Source organism: Heliangelus exortis, chromosome 2, assembly GCF_036169615.1.
Source record: "Heliangelus exortis chromosome 2, bHelExo1.hap1, whole genome shotgun sequence".
NCBI classification, from domain to species: Eukaryota; Metazoa; Chordata; class Aves; order Apodiformes; family Trochilidae; genus Heliangelus; species Heliangelus exortis.
In genome coordinates, this window is record NC_092423.1 from 127,589,712 (window position 1) to 127,609,316 (window position 19,605).

Consider the following 19,605-nt stretch of genomic DNA (forward strand, 5'->3'; position numbering starts at 1 on the left):
CTGCATAGGTTTGGTGACCCCTGATATCTGTTTTATAGTCATTGTTCTTTTACCGAGAGAGTCCAGCATGGTGTTATCTGAATCACCAGTATAGTAACTTTCTGATCAATAACAATTCTTCAGACTCTTCTTATCCCCACTTCATTTAAAATAGTAAAATAACAAATAATTTAGAAACTGCTTGCATATTTTAATAGTAACTTTTGCTGAAAAAGCAACCTGACCACACTGAGCAGCAAACTGGGCACTAATACTCCACACAACCACATCGCTATGGGTAAACTTAAAAATAAGTCTCTGCAATGTTCAGATTTCTTCCCTCAATATTTCTGATGATTTATTATAATTTATTTTTATAAAAAATATCCAATAATTACTTCTATGGTACATAAAGTATTTTTTATTTACCTACAATATCTCAGTATAGCTTCAGAAAAGTGTTAATATATTTTTCTTTTTCAAAAAATTAAATATTTTAAAGTAGAAATAATTGCATCCCCTCAAAGTCATCTCCCATAGAAAACCTGAACCTGTCCACCAACAACGCTGATTACATACTTGCATTCAACCTTATTTTTATCTTGCAATTTTTATTTGTATTCAGCATCACACTTATTTACCTTCAAAGGTTTATTCCAGTGTAACGGCAAAATATCCAAATTCAATAAATACAATGTCAGGAACTTTTCAGGAATTGAAATGAAACTAGTATGTTACACACATGGATTAAGTTCAGTGTTTGATACAGAGAGCAATGGTTTCAACAGTGAAACCCTCGCTGCTCACTGGCCATAGACAGTATCTTAAAAAGAGATGGGATTGATGAGACCTCGGAAGAGAAACTGCATTTGTAAATTTTGAGCTTTGCTGTTAATCAGTTTGGATAGAAAATAATAAGCAACAGGAACTATGTGTACATCATATTGTGAGAAAGATCAGGAAATCATGCCCACTCATTTCTCTCCCAACCCAAACCACCCAGCATGCAAGTGTGGTTTCCTTAACCATGAAAAAACTGCAGCAGAAGGAAGGGCCTGGAAACTTTAAAGACATGGCTCACAAGGCTTTGAAAGGCTTAAACAAATAAAAAAGCTTTTTCTGTCTGGTTGAGAAAGCAAGGGCTTAAGTTTCAAGATATAAACCACAGCCTAGTTGATATAAGGAAGTTTCAGCAGCCTCAGGAAGGTGATGATTTACAGAAAGCGGGACAGGATCCAGGAGAGAAGATGGGGGAGCGGTTCCAATGGCAAACGAGTTTAACCAGTTTCTGATGAGCAGGATTTACAGAAAATGCATTGATTAACTGCATTAGGGTACTCCCAATGCACCAAGAAAGCAGCTGCTTTATAAAAGACTAGAGAAGGCAAACTCAAAGGTGAATTTTCAGAAGGCTGTAGCTTGCAGTACTGCAAACAGTGTTATCTGAGGAGTGTGGCATGCTCCAGTGAGCAGAGCAGTAGATACCTCAGCCTGACATGTGGTTTAATGGATGGTTTAACCCCATCCCCACTGCAGGCTGCTGCCAAAGCCCACAAGCTCACCTTTCCTTCCCTCTCCCCCTCTGCTTCTCACCCAGCACCTGCAGGCTCAAGGAATCCCATCAGGAACTACAGTCAATACAGTGGAGCACATGTGCAGTCTGGAACAAGGAGACTGGGAGGCTGCTCCTTTTTTGTGGCAGCTATGTTAGGTTGGGGTAATTTTGAAACCACAACACCTCTGTACCTGAACTTCCACACTGTAAGCATGTATGGAATAACAGGGAGCTTTTCCCTCAACCACTTTGAATAAATAAAAAAGCTCTTCTAAATAAAAAGAAGCTGCAATTTAAAGAAGACAACTTTGATTCAAGTGCTCTAAAGTGCTAAGGAATAATAAAGAGAGAGAGGCAGAGAAAAAAAAATCTGGACTGAGGTAAAAGGAGATTTGGGCTCTGAAAGAGCTGAAACTACTTTGATAGCAGTGCTCTGCTGCAGGCCTCCCTGCCTGTGTGCCATCCATCTCCTCCACAGCACCAGCCTCATCTCCATCTTCTGAGCAGAGTTACAAAAAAGCTCTGAATCAAATTAATTTGTAACATTTAGAGAACAGACATTTACATAGTAGTTAAATGTCTTGTTCCATGTGAAAGATCTGTAATGTTTAACAATCTTTAAGATATTGGTGGAATATTTAAAGAAACAGGAGACAGAGATAGCACCATGCTTCATTTCAAAGTAATATTATTCTAATGATAAACTTGATACAAGCTATCATGTAAATATACACTAATGTGCCTCAAAGAGACTTTCATGTGCAACCAGCAAAAGTCAAGCCAATTAGCCCTAAAACTATATAAATTGATGGCAGCTGGAGTTACATCTCAGAGTTGCTTGCTTAAAACCCAGTGTTTGTATCGCTCTTTCAAGTACAAAATGTATATGTAACTCATCATGCACATATCAGCAAACTCATAGAAACATGGAATGTTAGGTTGGAAGGGACCTCAAGGATCAACCTGTATTTCACGCAAGAATATTTTTTTTGAAAAACACATTGGTTTACATCCAGAATTATTTTTAAACAGAAACGCAAATTAATATTTTAAACATGTGTCAAAGTAATTTAACATGCATGTCTTTCGTCTGAAACTCCAACCAAACTAGCCCTTAAACTGCTGAACATGCATTACTATGGGGATCTCCATTTGTAGATCTTACTTTACCCAGCTGTTAACTTTGCCAGGCCTTCATATGATGTCTTCCACGCTGGCTCAATTTAAGCATACATATTCACACACACACACACAATGTCCACAAAAACTTTCAATGAAAAAAAAAATTGCTGTTCATGAGAGCAAAAATCACAGCTTACTGAACTTTTAGTCATAATGAATGATTATTCCCTGCAGAAGCTCTAATAACTCAATAGTCTGGAGAAGAATCTAAAAATCTGTGGAGAAGATAGTGCTTTTTTTGTTTTGGCTGGGATAAAACTTTTTCCATTTCTGAAAGCTAAAAGCTTTTGGAAATAAGTGCAGTTTGCACATTCCGTGCAGCTTAATTTCCTGAGGATTACACACTGGACATGCTCTAACTGAGGCTGAGAATAGCTTTCTCTGTAGTCACAGATCTCACTGCTCAGACCAAAGCTGGGTCTTTTCCAGCATGCCAGCAGGGAACTTCTCCTGGTCCCTCTCCTTTGGAGACACCATCTCTCCTCCTGACATCAACAAAGGAAAGATGGAAGAGAGGACAAGGACCAGCTAGAAGGAGAGTGATTTGGGAGAAGTCTGAAATGAGTGATTACTGATGGAAAGGACGGCTGATGTTAAATCAGTAGAAAGCTGACAACTGGGTAAATCAGACTCTGTAAATCAGAGCTAGAATCAGAGCACACCAAAGGAAAGGCTAGATATTGAGCAGGGACTAAAAAGAGTAGAAGACAGATTATTTTAGGAGAAGGGATAGGGAAAAACACTGAGGAAGACTGGGACTGGAGTCCAGTATAAGACTCAAGCAGCAGACAGAGAGTTGGGATTTCCTGAGCAGTAACTGGGGCAAGAAAAATTTACAACCTCTCATCTCTGTCACACAAAACTCAAGGTTCACTAAAAAACAGATTGGAAGCCATCACAGGAAATCAAGGAAAGACCTGGGAGGAAGAAATGAGAAGAGGAGCTGATTAGACAACGACACGGAAAATATAGTGAAAAGTGACAGTGGAAGAAGCCAGGTAAGGACAACATAGTATTGAACATAAAGGATGTCAAGCAGGTGAGCCCAGAAGGGCACTCAAGAGCAACCAAATCTCATGGTAACGAGGGCCCCAACACTCTTCCACCACCCTTTTGGTATAACTTTGTCTCAAAATCAAATTTTAAGACTACCGAGCTAGTCTTAAATGTAATTAACATAAAGCTGCTATAGTTTTTACACTCTTCCATATTATTTTACAGAATGGGATTCAGCAGTTGCTCTCCCTGTGGGTACAACTTGGGGAAAAGAGCAAGGGGAGATGGAGCTGCAACATTAGAGAAGAAAGCAATTAAGATTTTGAACTGGATCTATTTGACTGATTGCACCCTTTGAAACAAACCCAAATAAATTCTGGGTCTAGGACCAGTGGAGGACCCAGAATCAGGCAAATAATTTCGAGTGGACCAGCTGGTGAAGGAAAAGTAGGAGCTGAAGCTTGGATAATTTTATTGCTTATCTCCAAGTCCCTTTGGTACTTTCTGTACTTCAACCTGAAAAAAAAAAATCAGTGTTTCAGTTTCTTTGCTGTCAACAAACACATGCAAAACTCACTGAGCAAAACACTGCCTGCCACTACGTTAACGATCTCTGCTGAATCCAGTGACCTCCTAATACAGTAATTCACTTTATTATCCCAAAGGGTAAAAAAAAAGGGTTCCAACATTGCCTAGATGAAAACATCAAATTATATGGAATGATCTGTTTAGAAATGTTAACTTGCTGTAAAAGCCAAAAGATAAACATCTATAACCCCACGGTACAAAACTACATGCATCATACCTCCACCCTATGGCCCAAACCTCAGCATCCACTAAATGAACAGTTCCAAGTCTGTGAAGCAGAGTAAAGTTTGTAAACTCAAAAATATGACTGTTCCAGTGATGTGATCAGGCCCATTGTGCACATGCATTAATGATAAAGAATTTTACAGAAAACATGCTGCACTTCGTTGCTGTGGGACGTCTGGTTCATTCAGTGGAGAAAACGGTGTGAAAAATAAGGGTTTAAATTTGAAGTTTATTGTTTTGTTGAGTGTATCTTTCAATTTAATAATGTTTGGTCAGTTTGTTGAGGTAGCATGTTGTATCCTGTTGTTTTGGGGTGTATGTTTAAGCGTACTTATAAGGAAAAAATGTCAGAAAAACAGGAGGAGGGGCCGACAGCAGGTGCCCGCGAAACAGGGACGTCATGTGACCATTTCCCTCAGCAACAGAACGAAGCCCGCGAAGCAAGAACCAATGCTGGGAGAGCCCACAAAACGAAAACCAATGATAAACTGATAAGAGACTAAGGGGAAGGGGTTTACGAAAAGTATAAAAGGACTGGTTTTACCTTATTAAACTTGCGAGCCGGTGGTGGGGCTACTGCTTCCCAGCCGCCCAGCGTGCTGCAGCGCACTGCTTTACTTATATCTCTCTCAATAAAAAGTTTTACTGCTGAAACATCGAGTCAGCGTTTTTAACAAATGGAACTGCTCAGCAGTGGCAGGAAAAAAGGGGCTGATTCTGCCTACCTGACCCCTCACCTGCTTTGTTGTCAACTGCAAAAGGTGTGTGATGAAAGAGGCTGAGACTGCAGGGACAGAAAGCCCAGTCCTGTGGTTAGGTAAGCTGAATAGTGCCTCGGAGAATTTGACTCGTGCCTTCTGGAGCTCGTCAGTGGTCCAGAAAGGCATTTAACCCCAACTTCCTAGTGGCAAACATTTGTCTGAGTGCCTGACTTGAGATTCAGTTTCACTGGTAGTAATAGTGAACAGTCATGAGTGCAAATGGAATTTGTGGTTTGGAAAGATTAGCTGTACAGTATGCTAAAGCTGAGATAATGCAGTCCTAGCTGGTTCTTCAGTCCACACCTTCACTAGTAATGGGTCTTTTTGGTTTTATTCTCTGTGCCTCAACTCCTTTATTATCTCCTAGAAAATGGAGGTTATACCAAATTCTTCTCTAACAAGGATGTTGTGAAATGTAATTACATCTGAAGCACTCAAATACTATCATGATGAGCACTAGAGAAAAAAAAAACATTAGCTAATTAATTCAAAATAGTTTGAACAGTGTTCTGAAAACAAGGTACAAGTCTACAGCTGAAGAAAAAGGTGGAAAGAAAATAGTGGATAGCGGCTCACTAAGTGAACACAATCCATCCTGTGAACTGAAACTGGAGAGGAATCCTACAAAAATATAATCCATAATCACGTAATTAATGATTATACCCAACAGCATGAGAAGGTTGAATTGAGGATATGTGCTTTTGCAAGTTTTGGAGTATTTAAGTCTGTAACCTTAATTTTCTTTTTCAACCTTCCATATACAATAGAGATGGCAGATGTACTCAGGTTGAAAAAATAAGAACAATCCTCTCATCACTGTTTAATGAAACGTTTACTTCTTAAGGCTACCAGCTGCAGAGAAGGGGAGATGGAAAGCATATACTCTCAAAATTACAGCTCTGCAGTGGAAAACTGTTCTTCCTAAACCTTTCAATTGTCAGAAAATCTGACTCCAGCTTCCACAGTAAAAAATTAATGAACTAAGCTGAAAGCTTCTGTCAAGTCCACAGAAATAGATGTGCAAGTCCTATTATAAAAGGAAAAAGCAGCATCATTGGGAATTCTGAAAGTCTGCAGCCAGATTGGAACCAGCCAAATGCCATCCAAGTTAACTGTTGACTCCACTCCCATCCACACAAAAAGCTGTTTTGATTAATTTGTCAGGTAAAGGCTCCTTTGCCTCAGAAATAAAAGCAAAAGTCATGTCAGAAAGCAACACCTCAGATTAGGTTCTGTTAATATTGGATGTTACTGCAACGAATGATAGCCTAAATGGAATATCAGTGGGGAAAATCCAGGTATTTACACTACAAAAAATTCCAAATGACTAAGAAATAGCTATTGGACTATTACACAATCATGACACAATTGTCACTAACTCAAAAAGCAATCAATTTTTGAAGCAGCTTGCCAGAGATACAAGTATGCATCCCTTTGTGTTTAAATGTTAACAAAACATACACAGTTGAATTCATTTGTGATAGATTAAAAATATATAGTTTGGCATTTTCTTAAGCATTTGCTATTACTTGTCCTGTCTTTTATTAAAAATAAAACCATATTTCTGTGCTGTACAAAATCTCTGTCCATAAAACGCAAAACCTTTTAAATATGTAACAAAAAGCATGAAGGAAGAAAGGGATTTATTAGATTACACAGCTTTCTTATTAGCATCTGTTTTAGTGCATATTGCAAAGTAAAACATTTTTAATGTACTGTTTGTGTTTGCTAATGACCATCTTTGACTTCCCTGCATTATAATGAAGAGTCCTCAAAATAAAAATAATCAATAAAACCTATGCCCACTGTAATAAGCATGAAACACAATATATCCCTATCCTAAATTATTTAAGCAGGATGGTTTACAACTTATGACATTACCCTGGAAAGAGGCACACAAAGGACGAGTCATATTCTTGAGAATTTTCATCTGTGACGCAGCAACAATTACTTGAAGAGGGGCTGACAAAATATTTGGAAACAGTAATCTTTTCAAATCAAATTACATAACTTTGATGTACATAAACATAATCCATTCAGCACTCCAAGCAGAAAAGCAGTATTTATGGCCTAAGCACAAAAAATCTAGAGCTTTAGTTGCAATTCTTAATAGGAAAGCAAACTGGAACAGGGAAGATGAGGAAAGAGGGAAACAGAGATCCTTGAACTCATCTGTCACCTTCTCTGGATCTAAACAAAGTGGTTTCCTCACATTCTTTCTTGATTTGATTCAGGGTGTTCACAGCTGAGATATTACTGTTATGTATTGCAGTGCCCAGGGTGGACAGACTCTTTTAAAATTCAAATAGGGGCTATATCTGAAGTGTAACAAACTTGTACTGAAAATGACCAAATTCTGTATTTGCTAACGACTTAGGAATTATACTAACTTGAGTGAGGTTTTATAGGAATGGCCAAAGACCAGCTTGGTTCCATACTTCATGTTCTTCCAAAGCACAGTAAAACTACCACACTACAACAGGAAGATCATAAAAATTCAATACATCCAAACCAGTGCATTCTCCCCTCGATCTGGCCCACAGAAACAAGCTGAGCTACTTCAGAAAGACATAAAAAAACACAAGTATGTTTCTAGAATACACACATTACAGTCTATGAAGAGGTAACCCAGCATAAAGTGGTTTGGCCAAACTGGTAGTTTATGCTACCAACATCACCTGGAAGTCCATCATGATGTACAACCTACTGCCAAAGCTTCATTAAAAGGCAAAATAATCCAAACATCACCACAGTGAAATTTGTAGAGTCAAAAATAATGTTTTCTAGCTTACAAGTGGACCCCTAAGTGAATGCTATATTATGACAGAGAAGGTATCAACAGTAACTGTAATGCTACATACACCCAATTTGACTTCTGTATTTTTAGTACATGCCACACAAACATTTTTAGGCTTCAGGGAGTGGTATTCTTAACAGTTTTGACAAATGGGCTAAGTACAATCTACCTGCAAACCGCTGCAGAGTTCACATGACTTTTTTTCACATGACTTCTTGAGCAATTAATAATAGATATGTTTTGAGAGTAGTGCAACAGATTTTATCTGATACAAACAAAGAAACAAATAACTTTGCAATAGCTGACACAGGCAGTTCGATCCCTCCTCCCTATCCCCAAACTAGATGCACATTTTGTGCTATTGTCACACTGGTAAATTAAAGGGGAAAAAAAAAAGAAAAAGAAAAAAATTGGTAATTTATAAATTGATTTACTTATTTCAAGCATGCAGAGTTCTCATCTTTAAAAACAGACATTTTTAAAGAAGCACTAGCAATACAGACAACAATCATACAAGACATACCAGGTAAGTAAATGGCAACACACAGAATACTGAAAGCAAAATCTCTTGGCATCAACTCGCTATGGAGGGTACCATAATCCAGATTAATTATTTTTTACCTGACATCTATGTTAGATTATGCTAATTACTGTGATCATGCTAACTATAGACGAAAATTGAGATCTAATAGGAACCAACCATGAAACAATACATTTGGTTTTGGTGGTTTTTTTTTCATTCTATTTGCACACATAAAATTAAAAAAAAAAAAAAATTAAGTAGGATTTTTTAGTTCTGCAGCTTTGCTAAACAGCACACAAAAGTCATAAATCATGTGGAGTAACTGCTGATTAAGTATTCAATGAAAAATTATTATATACTTCTTGTGTGAATAATAGAGAGTCAAACAAGGTGTTACATTCACCCCGAGATGTCTGGATACATGAACAAATGGTTCTGTGTAATCGCTAGCATGAAATCCCAGAGCACAGGAGAAGGGTGGGGCCAGTGGGGAATTCCAGTGCCTGCAGATGGCTGAGGTTTCCTTGGGTCCCCTCACCCTCACCCACCCCTCTTACACACAAGTCACAAGTGAGGTTTTTAACTACTTTAACACCAAAAAAACTGCAGGTTTTACAAGAAGGAATTCACAGAGACAAATTTTTTTAGCTAGTTTTCAGTTCATGAAATTGTCTCTTTATTATGGAGGAAACTTTTCCCAGGCTAACTGGATGTCATTTAAGAGCAACCATCACTACACAGGCAATTCAGCCAACATCAAGGCGAACGCTTCCATTTTTAGCAGAGATAAAACACAAAAAGATAGGTGGCAGAATTAATGAAATTTAGTCATGTGTTACACACCCAGCTAACCAACTCTTAGTTTAACTACTGTAAACCACACACTGTTGTTTTTTTTTAAATCTGACTCAGACAATGAGATTTTTCAAATTTTTTAAGACCTGTTGGGAATATACACTGAGAAGCTCCATGTATTTTAAAACCTTGAAAAATGCTTAAAAGGCATTATTTTTAAAAGGCTTTTTCATTATTTTCACGTGCAAAAGAGAAAATTAGTCAACACTTTAGGAAAACAACTTATCACCTCTATGAGCAACCTTTTTATGATTTTATCAAAGTGAAAATTCACACAGAACCATCCTGAAGCACTTTAAAATCAGACACAAGAAATTTGAAAAGACAGCTTAGCAAGTCATCTGCAGTATCACAATTTTTCATTTGCTCCTCCCACTTAGAAACAACTCTCTCATAATCATAATCTCATTTTCCTACTGGAAATCCAGTGGGCACAAAGTCTGCTCAAAGACTGCATCCAAGCCCTATTCTATGCATTTTCATAGTAGGGGGGGAGTCTCAAGACTGAAAACGTGGAGGTATATTAAATGAAAAAAAGGAACTGGAGATAGGAATTGTTAGAAAACAGGAGTATGGCAAGCCAGATTAGCTGTAATTAATATCTCCTGGTCTTGAAGTACATCTCTCCTACTGGGATGATTCCACAGGGGTCAAAAGCTTGTAGGGGGAAAAAAAATTAAAAAAAATTAAAAGCACAACATAATTAGGGACCAAACCAAAAAATTATACTGATCATTAGACAATTACTCAGACAGATGAGCTTACAAAAGATGTTACCACAATTATCACAGTTATCACAGTTACAGGTTTTTCCTCTAATCCTAAACCTAAATCCATTAGATGTTGAGAATGAAATTACTTGCCTGTTTATTTCAGTTATCTTAAAAGAAGGACATGAACATATGGCAGAAATTTGTCCTTGCCTAAAATTACTCTTCTTGTACCATGTTTGTTATAAACAAACAGACAGGGAATGGCGCTGCAAGATGTAGTAAAGGGAATAAGAATCTAAGAACTGGGGTGAAGGAGGGAAAGGCTTCCACCCGTCTCTTTCACATATGGTAACAAAATATCATTTGCTGGAACACTAAAAATTCATAGTACGTCAAGGTCCAGAAGGACTAGCCACAGCTGTGGTGCATGTACCCAGATTAGGAATACATGGAAAAAAAAAAACCAGGAACAGGCACTGAGAAGTGAGAAGTCTGACTCGGATAACCTGATACTGTAAAGCAGATGTGAGGTGAGAAAGAAATGCAGATCCACCAGCATGAAGTATAATAGCACCATATGCACTGACAGACCCATATAATGTCACTGAAGGAGAAAAACCTTTCTGTAGCGAAAGGATGTAAATGTCATTTCACTGGAAAAGAAACAAACAAGCTCCATGGAAACTTAGGAGATGTCCCCTCCCACCCCAAGCTCCCCAAAACCCAAAAGAAATGCTACCAAGAACAAAGGAAACAAGAAGCATGTGGGAACTCTGAACTAGAGGTGCTATCTTAGGTAAGAATGAAAAGCCTTCCACTAAGAAATGAGACAAAGTCAGAACAACCAAACATGGATTAATGTTGATTATATGAAGACAGCTCTGACCAGGTCAGTGTATTTTAATTCTTTACTCATTTGCATCCTTCCTGTTCCAGTATCAAGATTGCAAGGGAGAATATGCTCTACCCAGAGTTCTATTTTTGCATCTGCTTTACCTGTCAGTTAGAAAAGGACTGCAAGCTTTCAAAGACAAGAAATTCCTCTGGTTCTAGTCCTCAAAATAAAAATGCCATGCAAATAGAAACACTGGAGGTCACCTCTTCATCTAGCTCAAGGAGAATGAAAAATTCAACAGAAAATATTCTGAAGTCTCTAGAGCATTTTGATGGCCAACATAAGAGTAGCTTTAATTCAAAACCACTGTAAGAGGAGCTGTATGGGAATTATTTTCTGAACTATTTAAAAACTTGCTCATTTGCATTAATATGCAAGGACAGAAACAACAAATACAAATTAATTCCTTACCACTGGAAAGTGGAATTCTGATTTTCAACAAGAAGGATAAGATCAGACATTTCCAAATCATTAGATGAGTACAGATAATCTAATGTTGTTTCCCATTTCTGATAAACAGAACAAATAAAAGTACTTATTTATTTATTAAAGCCAGTGTTTTGACTGCTGTGAACTCAGTGAAGTGAGTATGTCATTGAAGTGTTTCCAGCTACACAAAAACTGAACTGAAAAATACAGCAGAAAGCCAAGGACTGTACAGAAACACAAGCCAGTTATTCAGACATCATCATTTTCAGCACATGCAAAAATTCCCAACAGAACAAACACTGACACTGCTCTCTTCTCTAGGAAAAAAAAAAAAAAATTAAGATAAAACGTATCTGCGAACTCCATACTGACAACATCTGCTTCCACTGTCTGCATTTTTCCTAGGTTTGTAAACAAAAGACTTACTTCCACTACTCTTCCCACCTGTAACCTGTTAACATTATCCTGAGCCAACAGTCAAGATTATTTCTCTGGTATCACTATAATAAAATGTTAGCAACAATTCTTTAAGCTCCACTTGCCCCTCAGTTAAACTTACATGCTTCCAGCCTTCAGTTTTTAATAAGCATTTATCCCTGTGGCTAGAAAGGTCACCTAATTCACTCAGAATACTGACAAGGTGTGAGGCTTTCCTCATTCAGAGCCTGCTGATGCAGACCAGGGCCCTGTGCTCACATGCTGAGGTTCTGTGGGAATGGGGAAAGAAGCAAATTTAGGAAAAGTGGTTATGGGAACAAGAGTCAAAAGCAGCCACAAGAAGAAATACTGTCCTTCCTATTGCTTTTGTTCTTTCTGTTATTGTGGCCCTCTGAGGTGGGAAGCACAAGAGGAATTACACCTCCTTTGTTCTCTCTTCTTCCTTGATGCTGTGCTTCATTTCCTTTCCTTTTTTTGTGCTTAAGGTTACAGGAAGGAGAAAGTATTGTTACAGGGAATAAGGAGCCAGAGGTCTGAAACAGCTCTGGATCTATTAAAAAAAGGCAGAGACTAAGAATTATGAAGAAATTAATTATCTGAGACTTAGACTTTCCAGGTATTTTTCTTTCATTTATGAAGAGGGAAGGAGAGGAAATGGCTTCTACTAGGACAGACAGAATAATCAATTTATTTTTCATTTGGGCCTTTTTATTTGAAACTAATCGAAGACCAGAACAACAGCATTTATAAAAGGTACCCAGAATAACAAAGAACGTTCGGTTGATTTCAAGTCACATGTTACTTACAATACAGGAACTCCCATTTTAGCAGCTTACAGTCATGGTGATATTGATCAAAGGCACCTGCAACTGTCTTGGTTGCACATGCACTGTAGTAATTATGCATGCAAATGAGAACATTTTTGCACTTGATCACTATTATAATTACTATTAGCTGAATATACGATCATGGTAACTGTACACACAAATTACACATGCATGCAGTTTTAAAAACCAAGTGTTGCATTCATTATCTCTATTTTGATAATGTCCTATGGAAACACTCTTCCACTGGAAACAATAAAAAGTATTAACTTCTTAAAAGATGTACATTTATTCAACTATCTACTGAACACTAAAAAAATATAACAATCCCATAATTTTGTTTTCCAAGCTGATATATTGGCGAAATCTCACAAGTGTCATAAGATTTACCAACTTGAAAAGAATAAGACATTTAAACATAGACTCTTATTCCTCATTTTTATATGTATTTATTAACCTGTAGCTTCACTAAGATATTAAAGGATAGGTGATTATCTGAAAAAATATTGATATGATCTTATTTTTAAAAAAGAACTGAGCTAGATTTCCATTAGCTCAATAAAATCTAATAGAGATAAGTGGAAATATTTTAACATTTTGGATTTTTATCATCCTAAACACCGAAATATACAGGATTTGAATAAATTTCAGACCAGAAGAGTTGGTGCATTCAAACCCACACAAGGTTTTCTAAGGTAGGTAAATCAACAACATGGAAAATATGCTTTCATCTTTCACGCCCAGATTTCAATCCATCCATATTAACATAAGGAACAATTTTGCTAGAGCAAAATCATTTATTATTAAGTATTTCAAAGAATATGACAGAAGTAATAAAATATTTAGATATTGCTGTATTCTGGCAGATCACGGCGTAGTCGTATTGCCTTCAGCTTTTCTACTTTGATTTTTGTTCGCAAGAGTTCTTCTTCCAGTTGCTGCTTTCTTTTTAAACCATCCCTTTTTTCTTGGACATAAAGACCAATTTTTCTTTGATTTTCTAATATTATTTGATGCTCTTCTTTCAGCATTTGTAACATCTGTGGGTCATAACCACACATTGGTCTAAAGCGTTCTCCAACTTCAAGCCTAAAAAACTCATCTCTTCTTGGTACTGGAGAGGGAGACATCATCACTCTCATATCAACTGAAGATACCGATGTTGAAGGAGACCTTTCCATAATATGCACCAGCTGGTGTTCTTCCTCTTGTTCTAAGTTCTCATTTTGCTGTGAGTCTATAATCAAAGAAGGAGGAGGTTTGACATCCTCTTCTGACTGCAAGTCCATCATCACTGCTGCAGGATGGTGATCCAACATTGCCTGTGGTGAACTGGTACCAGCAATTGTTTCTTTATCGATACTAGCACTAGAACACACAAAATCATATTTAAATAATCCATTAACAACTCTTATTAAAAGGTGCAGCTGTAAGCAACCAAAGCTTCATTTCAAATGCTACTCTTTGCTATCTATGCCTGGGATTCTGCTTCATTGCATGAGCCTCCTTCTTTCCACCAGCCCTGTCTGACTCAGATGCTACATCTGCAAAGGTAGAAAGAGAACTATCCCAGAAGGCCCTTCAGGAACAGGATAAGCAAGAAGGGCTATTAGTGACAAATGAGAATAAAAACAAAGCAAGTGATGCAAGTAACAGTTTATATAATACATGTGACTTTAAAATGACATACATTCAGACTGAGTGGACTACGGCAGAAACATTTTCATGCCCCAAACTTATCCATCTCCTCCTGTTCTTATGCATTCACTGGTTTTGATTCATGCATTCAGCTATTTTGGGATCTTTTATGTAAAGCAATCACTGAATAAAATTATACAAAAAGCCTTGGGAGAAGAAAGCAGAGCTCAAATTATGTCCTTGCCAGTACACGAGGGAATCAAACTAATCCTTGCTCCTTCTCTTTGGATTGGTGATCTCAGTATTTTTCTGAAGCTTCAGGAACAGACACAGAAATGTCTCCATTAAGAACTCTGTGCATTTTTTTTTTTTTTTTTTTTTGCAAGTACAACACCCACTTGACTCAGCTGCCTTTGTGTAAATCCCTGAGTCAGCAGCATCTCAAACCATGACTTGACATTACATTGGTTTTGATGATAATAATGGCTCAAGCTGCTCCTGCCACTTGTCTACCACCAGTTGTGTTTGAAACCTTATACTTCTGCACATCACTCCTTTATTCAAGTAATACTTTTTAAGCCAGGGCAGCTTCTTGATGTATTTTACAGTACAGATCTACAAAGAATATTTTCAGAATGAGTGGGAAGGCAGTACAGCTCAACATGGGAACAGGAATATATTAACTTGGTATTGATACCAAAGAGAGTGCACAATCATGGCCATGACTCTCTAAAACAGGGCCTATACCTGGTGGTTGCAGATATGAGACATTCTCCAGCCCCTGAAGAACTGAGTTGCTGCTAGCAGCTAGAGGCAGCAGTAGATCCATGTAATGTCTTGTTCATGGATGCTCCCCAACTCTGGAGGACCTAATTTGCTGTCTATTAAATTAAGAGGTGGGAGGAGTATAGGTTTTAAATTCCTTGTGAGCTTTACAATGCACAAATTGAGAAACAGTATCTGATCATTAAAACACTGTCTTGGTTAGCAGGAGATGTAGGTTCAAATTCCCAGAAGAGAAGGAAAAATGCAATTTGTACATTCTACTTCTTGTATAAATGCACTAATTCTTTAATCAAAAGGTGGCACAATCTCTTCCACATCTCCCACGGAAAACTCTTGGTTGAAAAGAAATGAACAGTCATGGGTGCGATTTCCTGGTCTATGCGGCCATCCATTAACATGGAACTGCAATTTCTAAAATAAAAACATGAAAGCTTCTCATTACTCAATTGTAAAACTGTTCAGCAGGGTCAAGGCAATGTATTTTCCAAAAATTAATTCTGTCAACCACCTAAACTATTTTAGCTAAAGATTTTTTTTTCTGAAGTCCACACAAAACAGGCACTAAAATAGACTTATCATTTACTCAAAAAAAATGCCAGAATAATCTTAATTCTACTGGCTGTTACCTGAGCTGCCTATACAGCATCAGTTATATCACCTTACTCCCTCCTACTCGTGCCACAAAGCTTCTCCTTTTCCTAAAAACCTCTTTCTCACATTCCTTTTATGCCTCTCATTGAGCATCAAGTATTATCCTGCACATAAATTTTCACTTGTTTTCCCCAGTGCTGACTGTAATTCTGGGTTTCACCCTTTCCACAACCACAGCTTATAATACAGCTTCCCTCCTCCTTATTTGCTGGCTCCTGGCCAGCTTCTAGCCTGAGAAAAGTGGAAACAACCAGCAGGAGAAGCAAGTCATTCTGACAAAAGGAAACAGCAGAAAGAGAAAGTGAGAGAGGTTAAAGAAAAGAAACATAGTAAGATTCAGTCTAACACAAATTAGAGGCTCCAAACAGCGAAAAATCCATCTCTTAAACAGTGTAATAAAGGCAGAACTAGAAAATCATCAAACTCTTCAGGTAACTGACAAGGCACTTTTTTTTTTTTTTTTTTTTTCCCCTTAGAGCCAGTCTCCTAAGAGGAAAACAATTAGGCAGCAAAGAGAGAAAGAAGGAATTGAGAAACAAAAGAGCTGCCTGTATGGTGGTTATTAATGTTGTTTCTGACAGCTTGACTGAAAGACAGACAAACAACAGTTACCACAACTGGGGGGTGGTGTTTATAACCCTGCAGGCACTCATGATTCACCAGGTTTTGTTTAATCACAGCGAGCTAGAAACTGCTTAAAGGTGCAATCAAGAATTTGGATTCATTATAAGTTGTATTTCCCTACTACAAAACCTAAGACATATCCTGGGAAGTTAAAACCAATACAGGGTTTTGAAAATTAGGGTAAAATGCAACTCAGACTTAAAATTAGAACTATGAAATAAGCACATTTTTGGACAGGGGAAAAAAATAATAATTTAAATTATATTATTTTCCTTCAGCATACAGTGTATTGGCTGTTCCTAGGAACATCCATTTTGGGTAAGGAGTAATCAAGTCAACGTTCCCAGAGCCACAAGGGACTGCAAAAAATGTTTAAATTATAGGAGACAAACTATAGAGATCATTAGCTCTTAATCATTCGAGAAAAGCGTCAGTGCTTTTTATAAGCTGATCTACAAACCAAAGTTCTCACACTATTTTTTTTTCCTTATAAAAGTTGGTAGTCAAGACACCACAACCTTTATTAGTGCAATTAAAAGCCTTGTTTTGTTCCAGAGAATTCTTTGGAACAGTTCCTCCAGGGGCATTCACCAGGAGCAGCAGCGCAGCCCAGTTGCTTCAGACTTCTTTACGCAAAGGACCCACAACAGTGTATTTTTAGAGCATCTGGCATGTTGGGATTTAGACAATTGTTACCATTCAGTTCAACCAGTGGCACCATGAATCCAATTCAGAGTGTGTGCACATGCCAGCTTTTCTTAGAGTGTCACGCTGCTGCACTGACTATCAGTATATCTGACTGAAATATGGAAAGTTTGTTTCCCATTAATCTGCTTGGGAAAATAAGAAAAATCAGAGCTTTCTTACAGTTGCTGGGGAGTTATCTGACTTTTTTTCCCTCCTCCCTAGCTTAGTTTTTTTATCTGGAAGAACCAAAACCTGACCCAGGCATTTTTTGATCCCTCAAGGACCAATACAGAACCAGCAGAGTGTTGCAAGTCAGATATGAGGGGCATTAGCCAGCTGTGGGAGAAAGCCTGCATACTGCCTGCCTGTATTATGTCTGGCTCAAATCTAGACAGCATGTCTCACTTATTGAGCAGCAGGGGGAAAAAAAAAAAAAAAAAAAAAAAAGAAAGAAAAAAGAAAGAAAAAAAACTACAAAAAAAGAAAACTTCTAGTGCTGTACCTCTCACTTTCTCTCTGCATTTAAACTACCTAACATTTGATACATAAATGCCTGGAGTTTAGACTGCAATTAGCTTTGCTCCAGCTTCAGGGAATCATCATCAATGCAAGAAAAGTATAATTTAAAAAAACATCTGCACTCACAAAGGCACTGTGGTGTAGGGAGTCAAATTTGTTTTTTAAAGGACTGTGATCAGTTAAACCATAGCATGCAAATATGAGAGTAAATGAAAGGAAAAAAAGGTGTATGATTAAGGTTTCTTAGCTCTGTGAACTAACTTTATTTAAAATCCTATATAAACTGGTAATAGTTCCATATGTTGCAAAATTACTGCAGTATTACCTTAAATGGAGGAGAATAGCCACCACTTTGCCAGTGCTTGAATAATCTGCCTATTAAAAGGTAGGGGAGGGGTAGAGGTTGGAGCTACTATTTCTCTTTGATTCTCTCTTAACCCTCACTTTGCAGAGTATGACAAAGACTCCAAAACAGGCTTTGAAAGAGAGCTGAAAAAACGAATGCAGTGCTAAGTCACCGTAAAGCATCCCATAAAACAAAAGCAATAGTATTTTGCCATTGTTCCCTGTTCGGGGATTTTCTCTGATAAACGTTTCCTGTAGGAGCCTGAACACAAGCAAAGCGTTACAGAGCAGATAGGAGGCGCCATCATTTTCATTCAGTAACAAAATAAAAAGAATCGTCTCACCTTTGAACACCGCTCCTGTCTCTTAAACACACATTGGAAATCTGTGGAATCATCTCCACAACTTTCTTGGTTGGCTCGGAAATGCTGCTTTTACAATCTGAGTGAGTCTCCTTTTGCTGCAATAGCTCCTGTTTGGCATATTCTTTGAGCCTCTTGTACAGCGTGCGCAGGCCCTGTGCAGTACGAGGAGGGCGATCTACTCCGATGGCATTGTAGTTATCAGCTATGATATCCCAGCATTTGTTTTTTTCCACTATTACAGAATGCTTATTGGTGTGTTCCTCCAGAATTTTAACGTACGGCTTCACGAGTTTTAGCAAATCGAGCTTTTCAGATAAGGTAAAATTAGAAGATCTGGCCTTCCCAACCATTGTTATCTTTGAATTAAGGAAGCCGTTTCTGAAGCCACCATGCAGTCCCTAGCTCTGCTCAGCTCTTTTTCACAAACAGAAAAAGATCAGGCTTAACTAGGCTAGTCTCATTTAGGCCCACGCCTACAAGGGAGGGTTTATTAAAATTCCTTCAGCTTAAGCTGACGCAGGTTCAGGAAATCTGCTTAAGCCAAGCCTGACCTACATAAGGCTTCAGACTGAAGAAGACGAGAAGAAACAAGCAAAATACACTTTTGTATGCACAGACCAGACATACACAGGAATTAAAAACATAAAGGTTTAAAGATTAGCACATTACCCAGCTAAAAATTACCTAATTTAGCTTGAGTAACAAGCTCTGACACATCTCCCTAGCTCTCTCACACGTCTCTCAAACTGAAACCGCGCTGGAGATGATTTTACATGTACCCGTGTCCCCCCGAAAAGCAACAACTGCTTTGTGAAAGGCCGTGCGCCTTTCGGGGGCCGGGGGGCGGTGTGTGTATACATCTCCCCGGCCAGCGCCAGCCCCCGCCCGCCGCGCTGCCCGCGCCATTTGCATAGTGCCGGTCCTGCTGCCCGCCGGGGCGGCCCAGCCTCCCTCCCTCCCGCCGGGGCGGCCAGGCCCAGCCTCCCTCCCTCCCGCCGCCTCGGACAGGCCCAGCGGCGGGCGGGCAGCAAGGGCCGGCCTCGCTCGGCAACCCGCTCCAGCCACCGACACGGGGGCTTCTTAAAGAGGCCGCTGCGCTCGGCGGCCGAGCCTCCAGCGCCGGCTGGAATAGCGGCACCAGACCCGCCAGCAGCCCCCGGTGCCGCCGCTGAATCGCCTTGTTCGTACAAGCTGGGCCCGCGGCTGTGCCCTACGGAACCGCGCCGGGCT

The 19,605-nt window shown here is 38.7% G+C and overlaps 2 protein-coding genes across 3 annotated transcripts in view; both read right to left on the reverse strand.

Annotated features, from left to right (window-relative positions):
* The window catches only part of RAD54B (RAD54 homolog B), a 66,080-nt gene that overhangs the window by 24,101 nt on the left and 22,374 nt on the right, over positions 1-19,605 (reverse strand). The gene's annotated exons all lie outside the window — the stretch shown is intronic.
* On the reverse strand, positions 12,623-18,854 carry FSBP (fibrinogen silencer binding protein). Its single transcript, XM_071737957.1, has 2 exons — positions 18,355-18,854; positions 12,623-14,128 (listed from the first exon to the last, which is right to left on the reverse strand). Exons 1-2 carry the CDS (start codon positions 18,723-18,725, stop codon positions 13,603-13,605), a joined length of 897 nt encoding a protein of 298 aa, XP_071594058.1. The 5' UTR covers positions 18,726-18,854; the 3' UTR covers positions 12,623-13,602.

Coding starts and splice junctions, on each gene's coding strand:
- FSBP (XM_071737957.1), bottom strand. CDS start 18,725: ATGGTTGGGAAGGCCAGATCTTCTAATTTTACCTTATCTGAAAAGCTC. Junction 14,129..18,354: donor GACAGGAGCGGTGTTCAAAG/GTGAGACGATTC, acceptor TGTGTGTTCTAG/TGCTAGTATCGATAAAGAAA.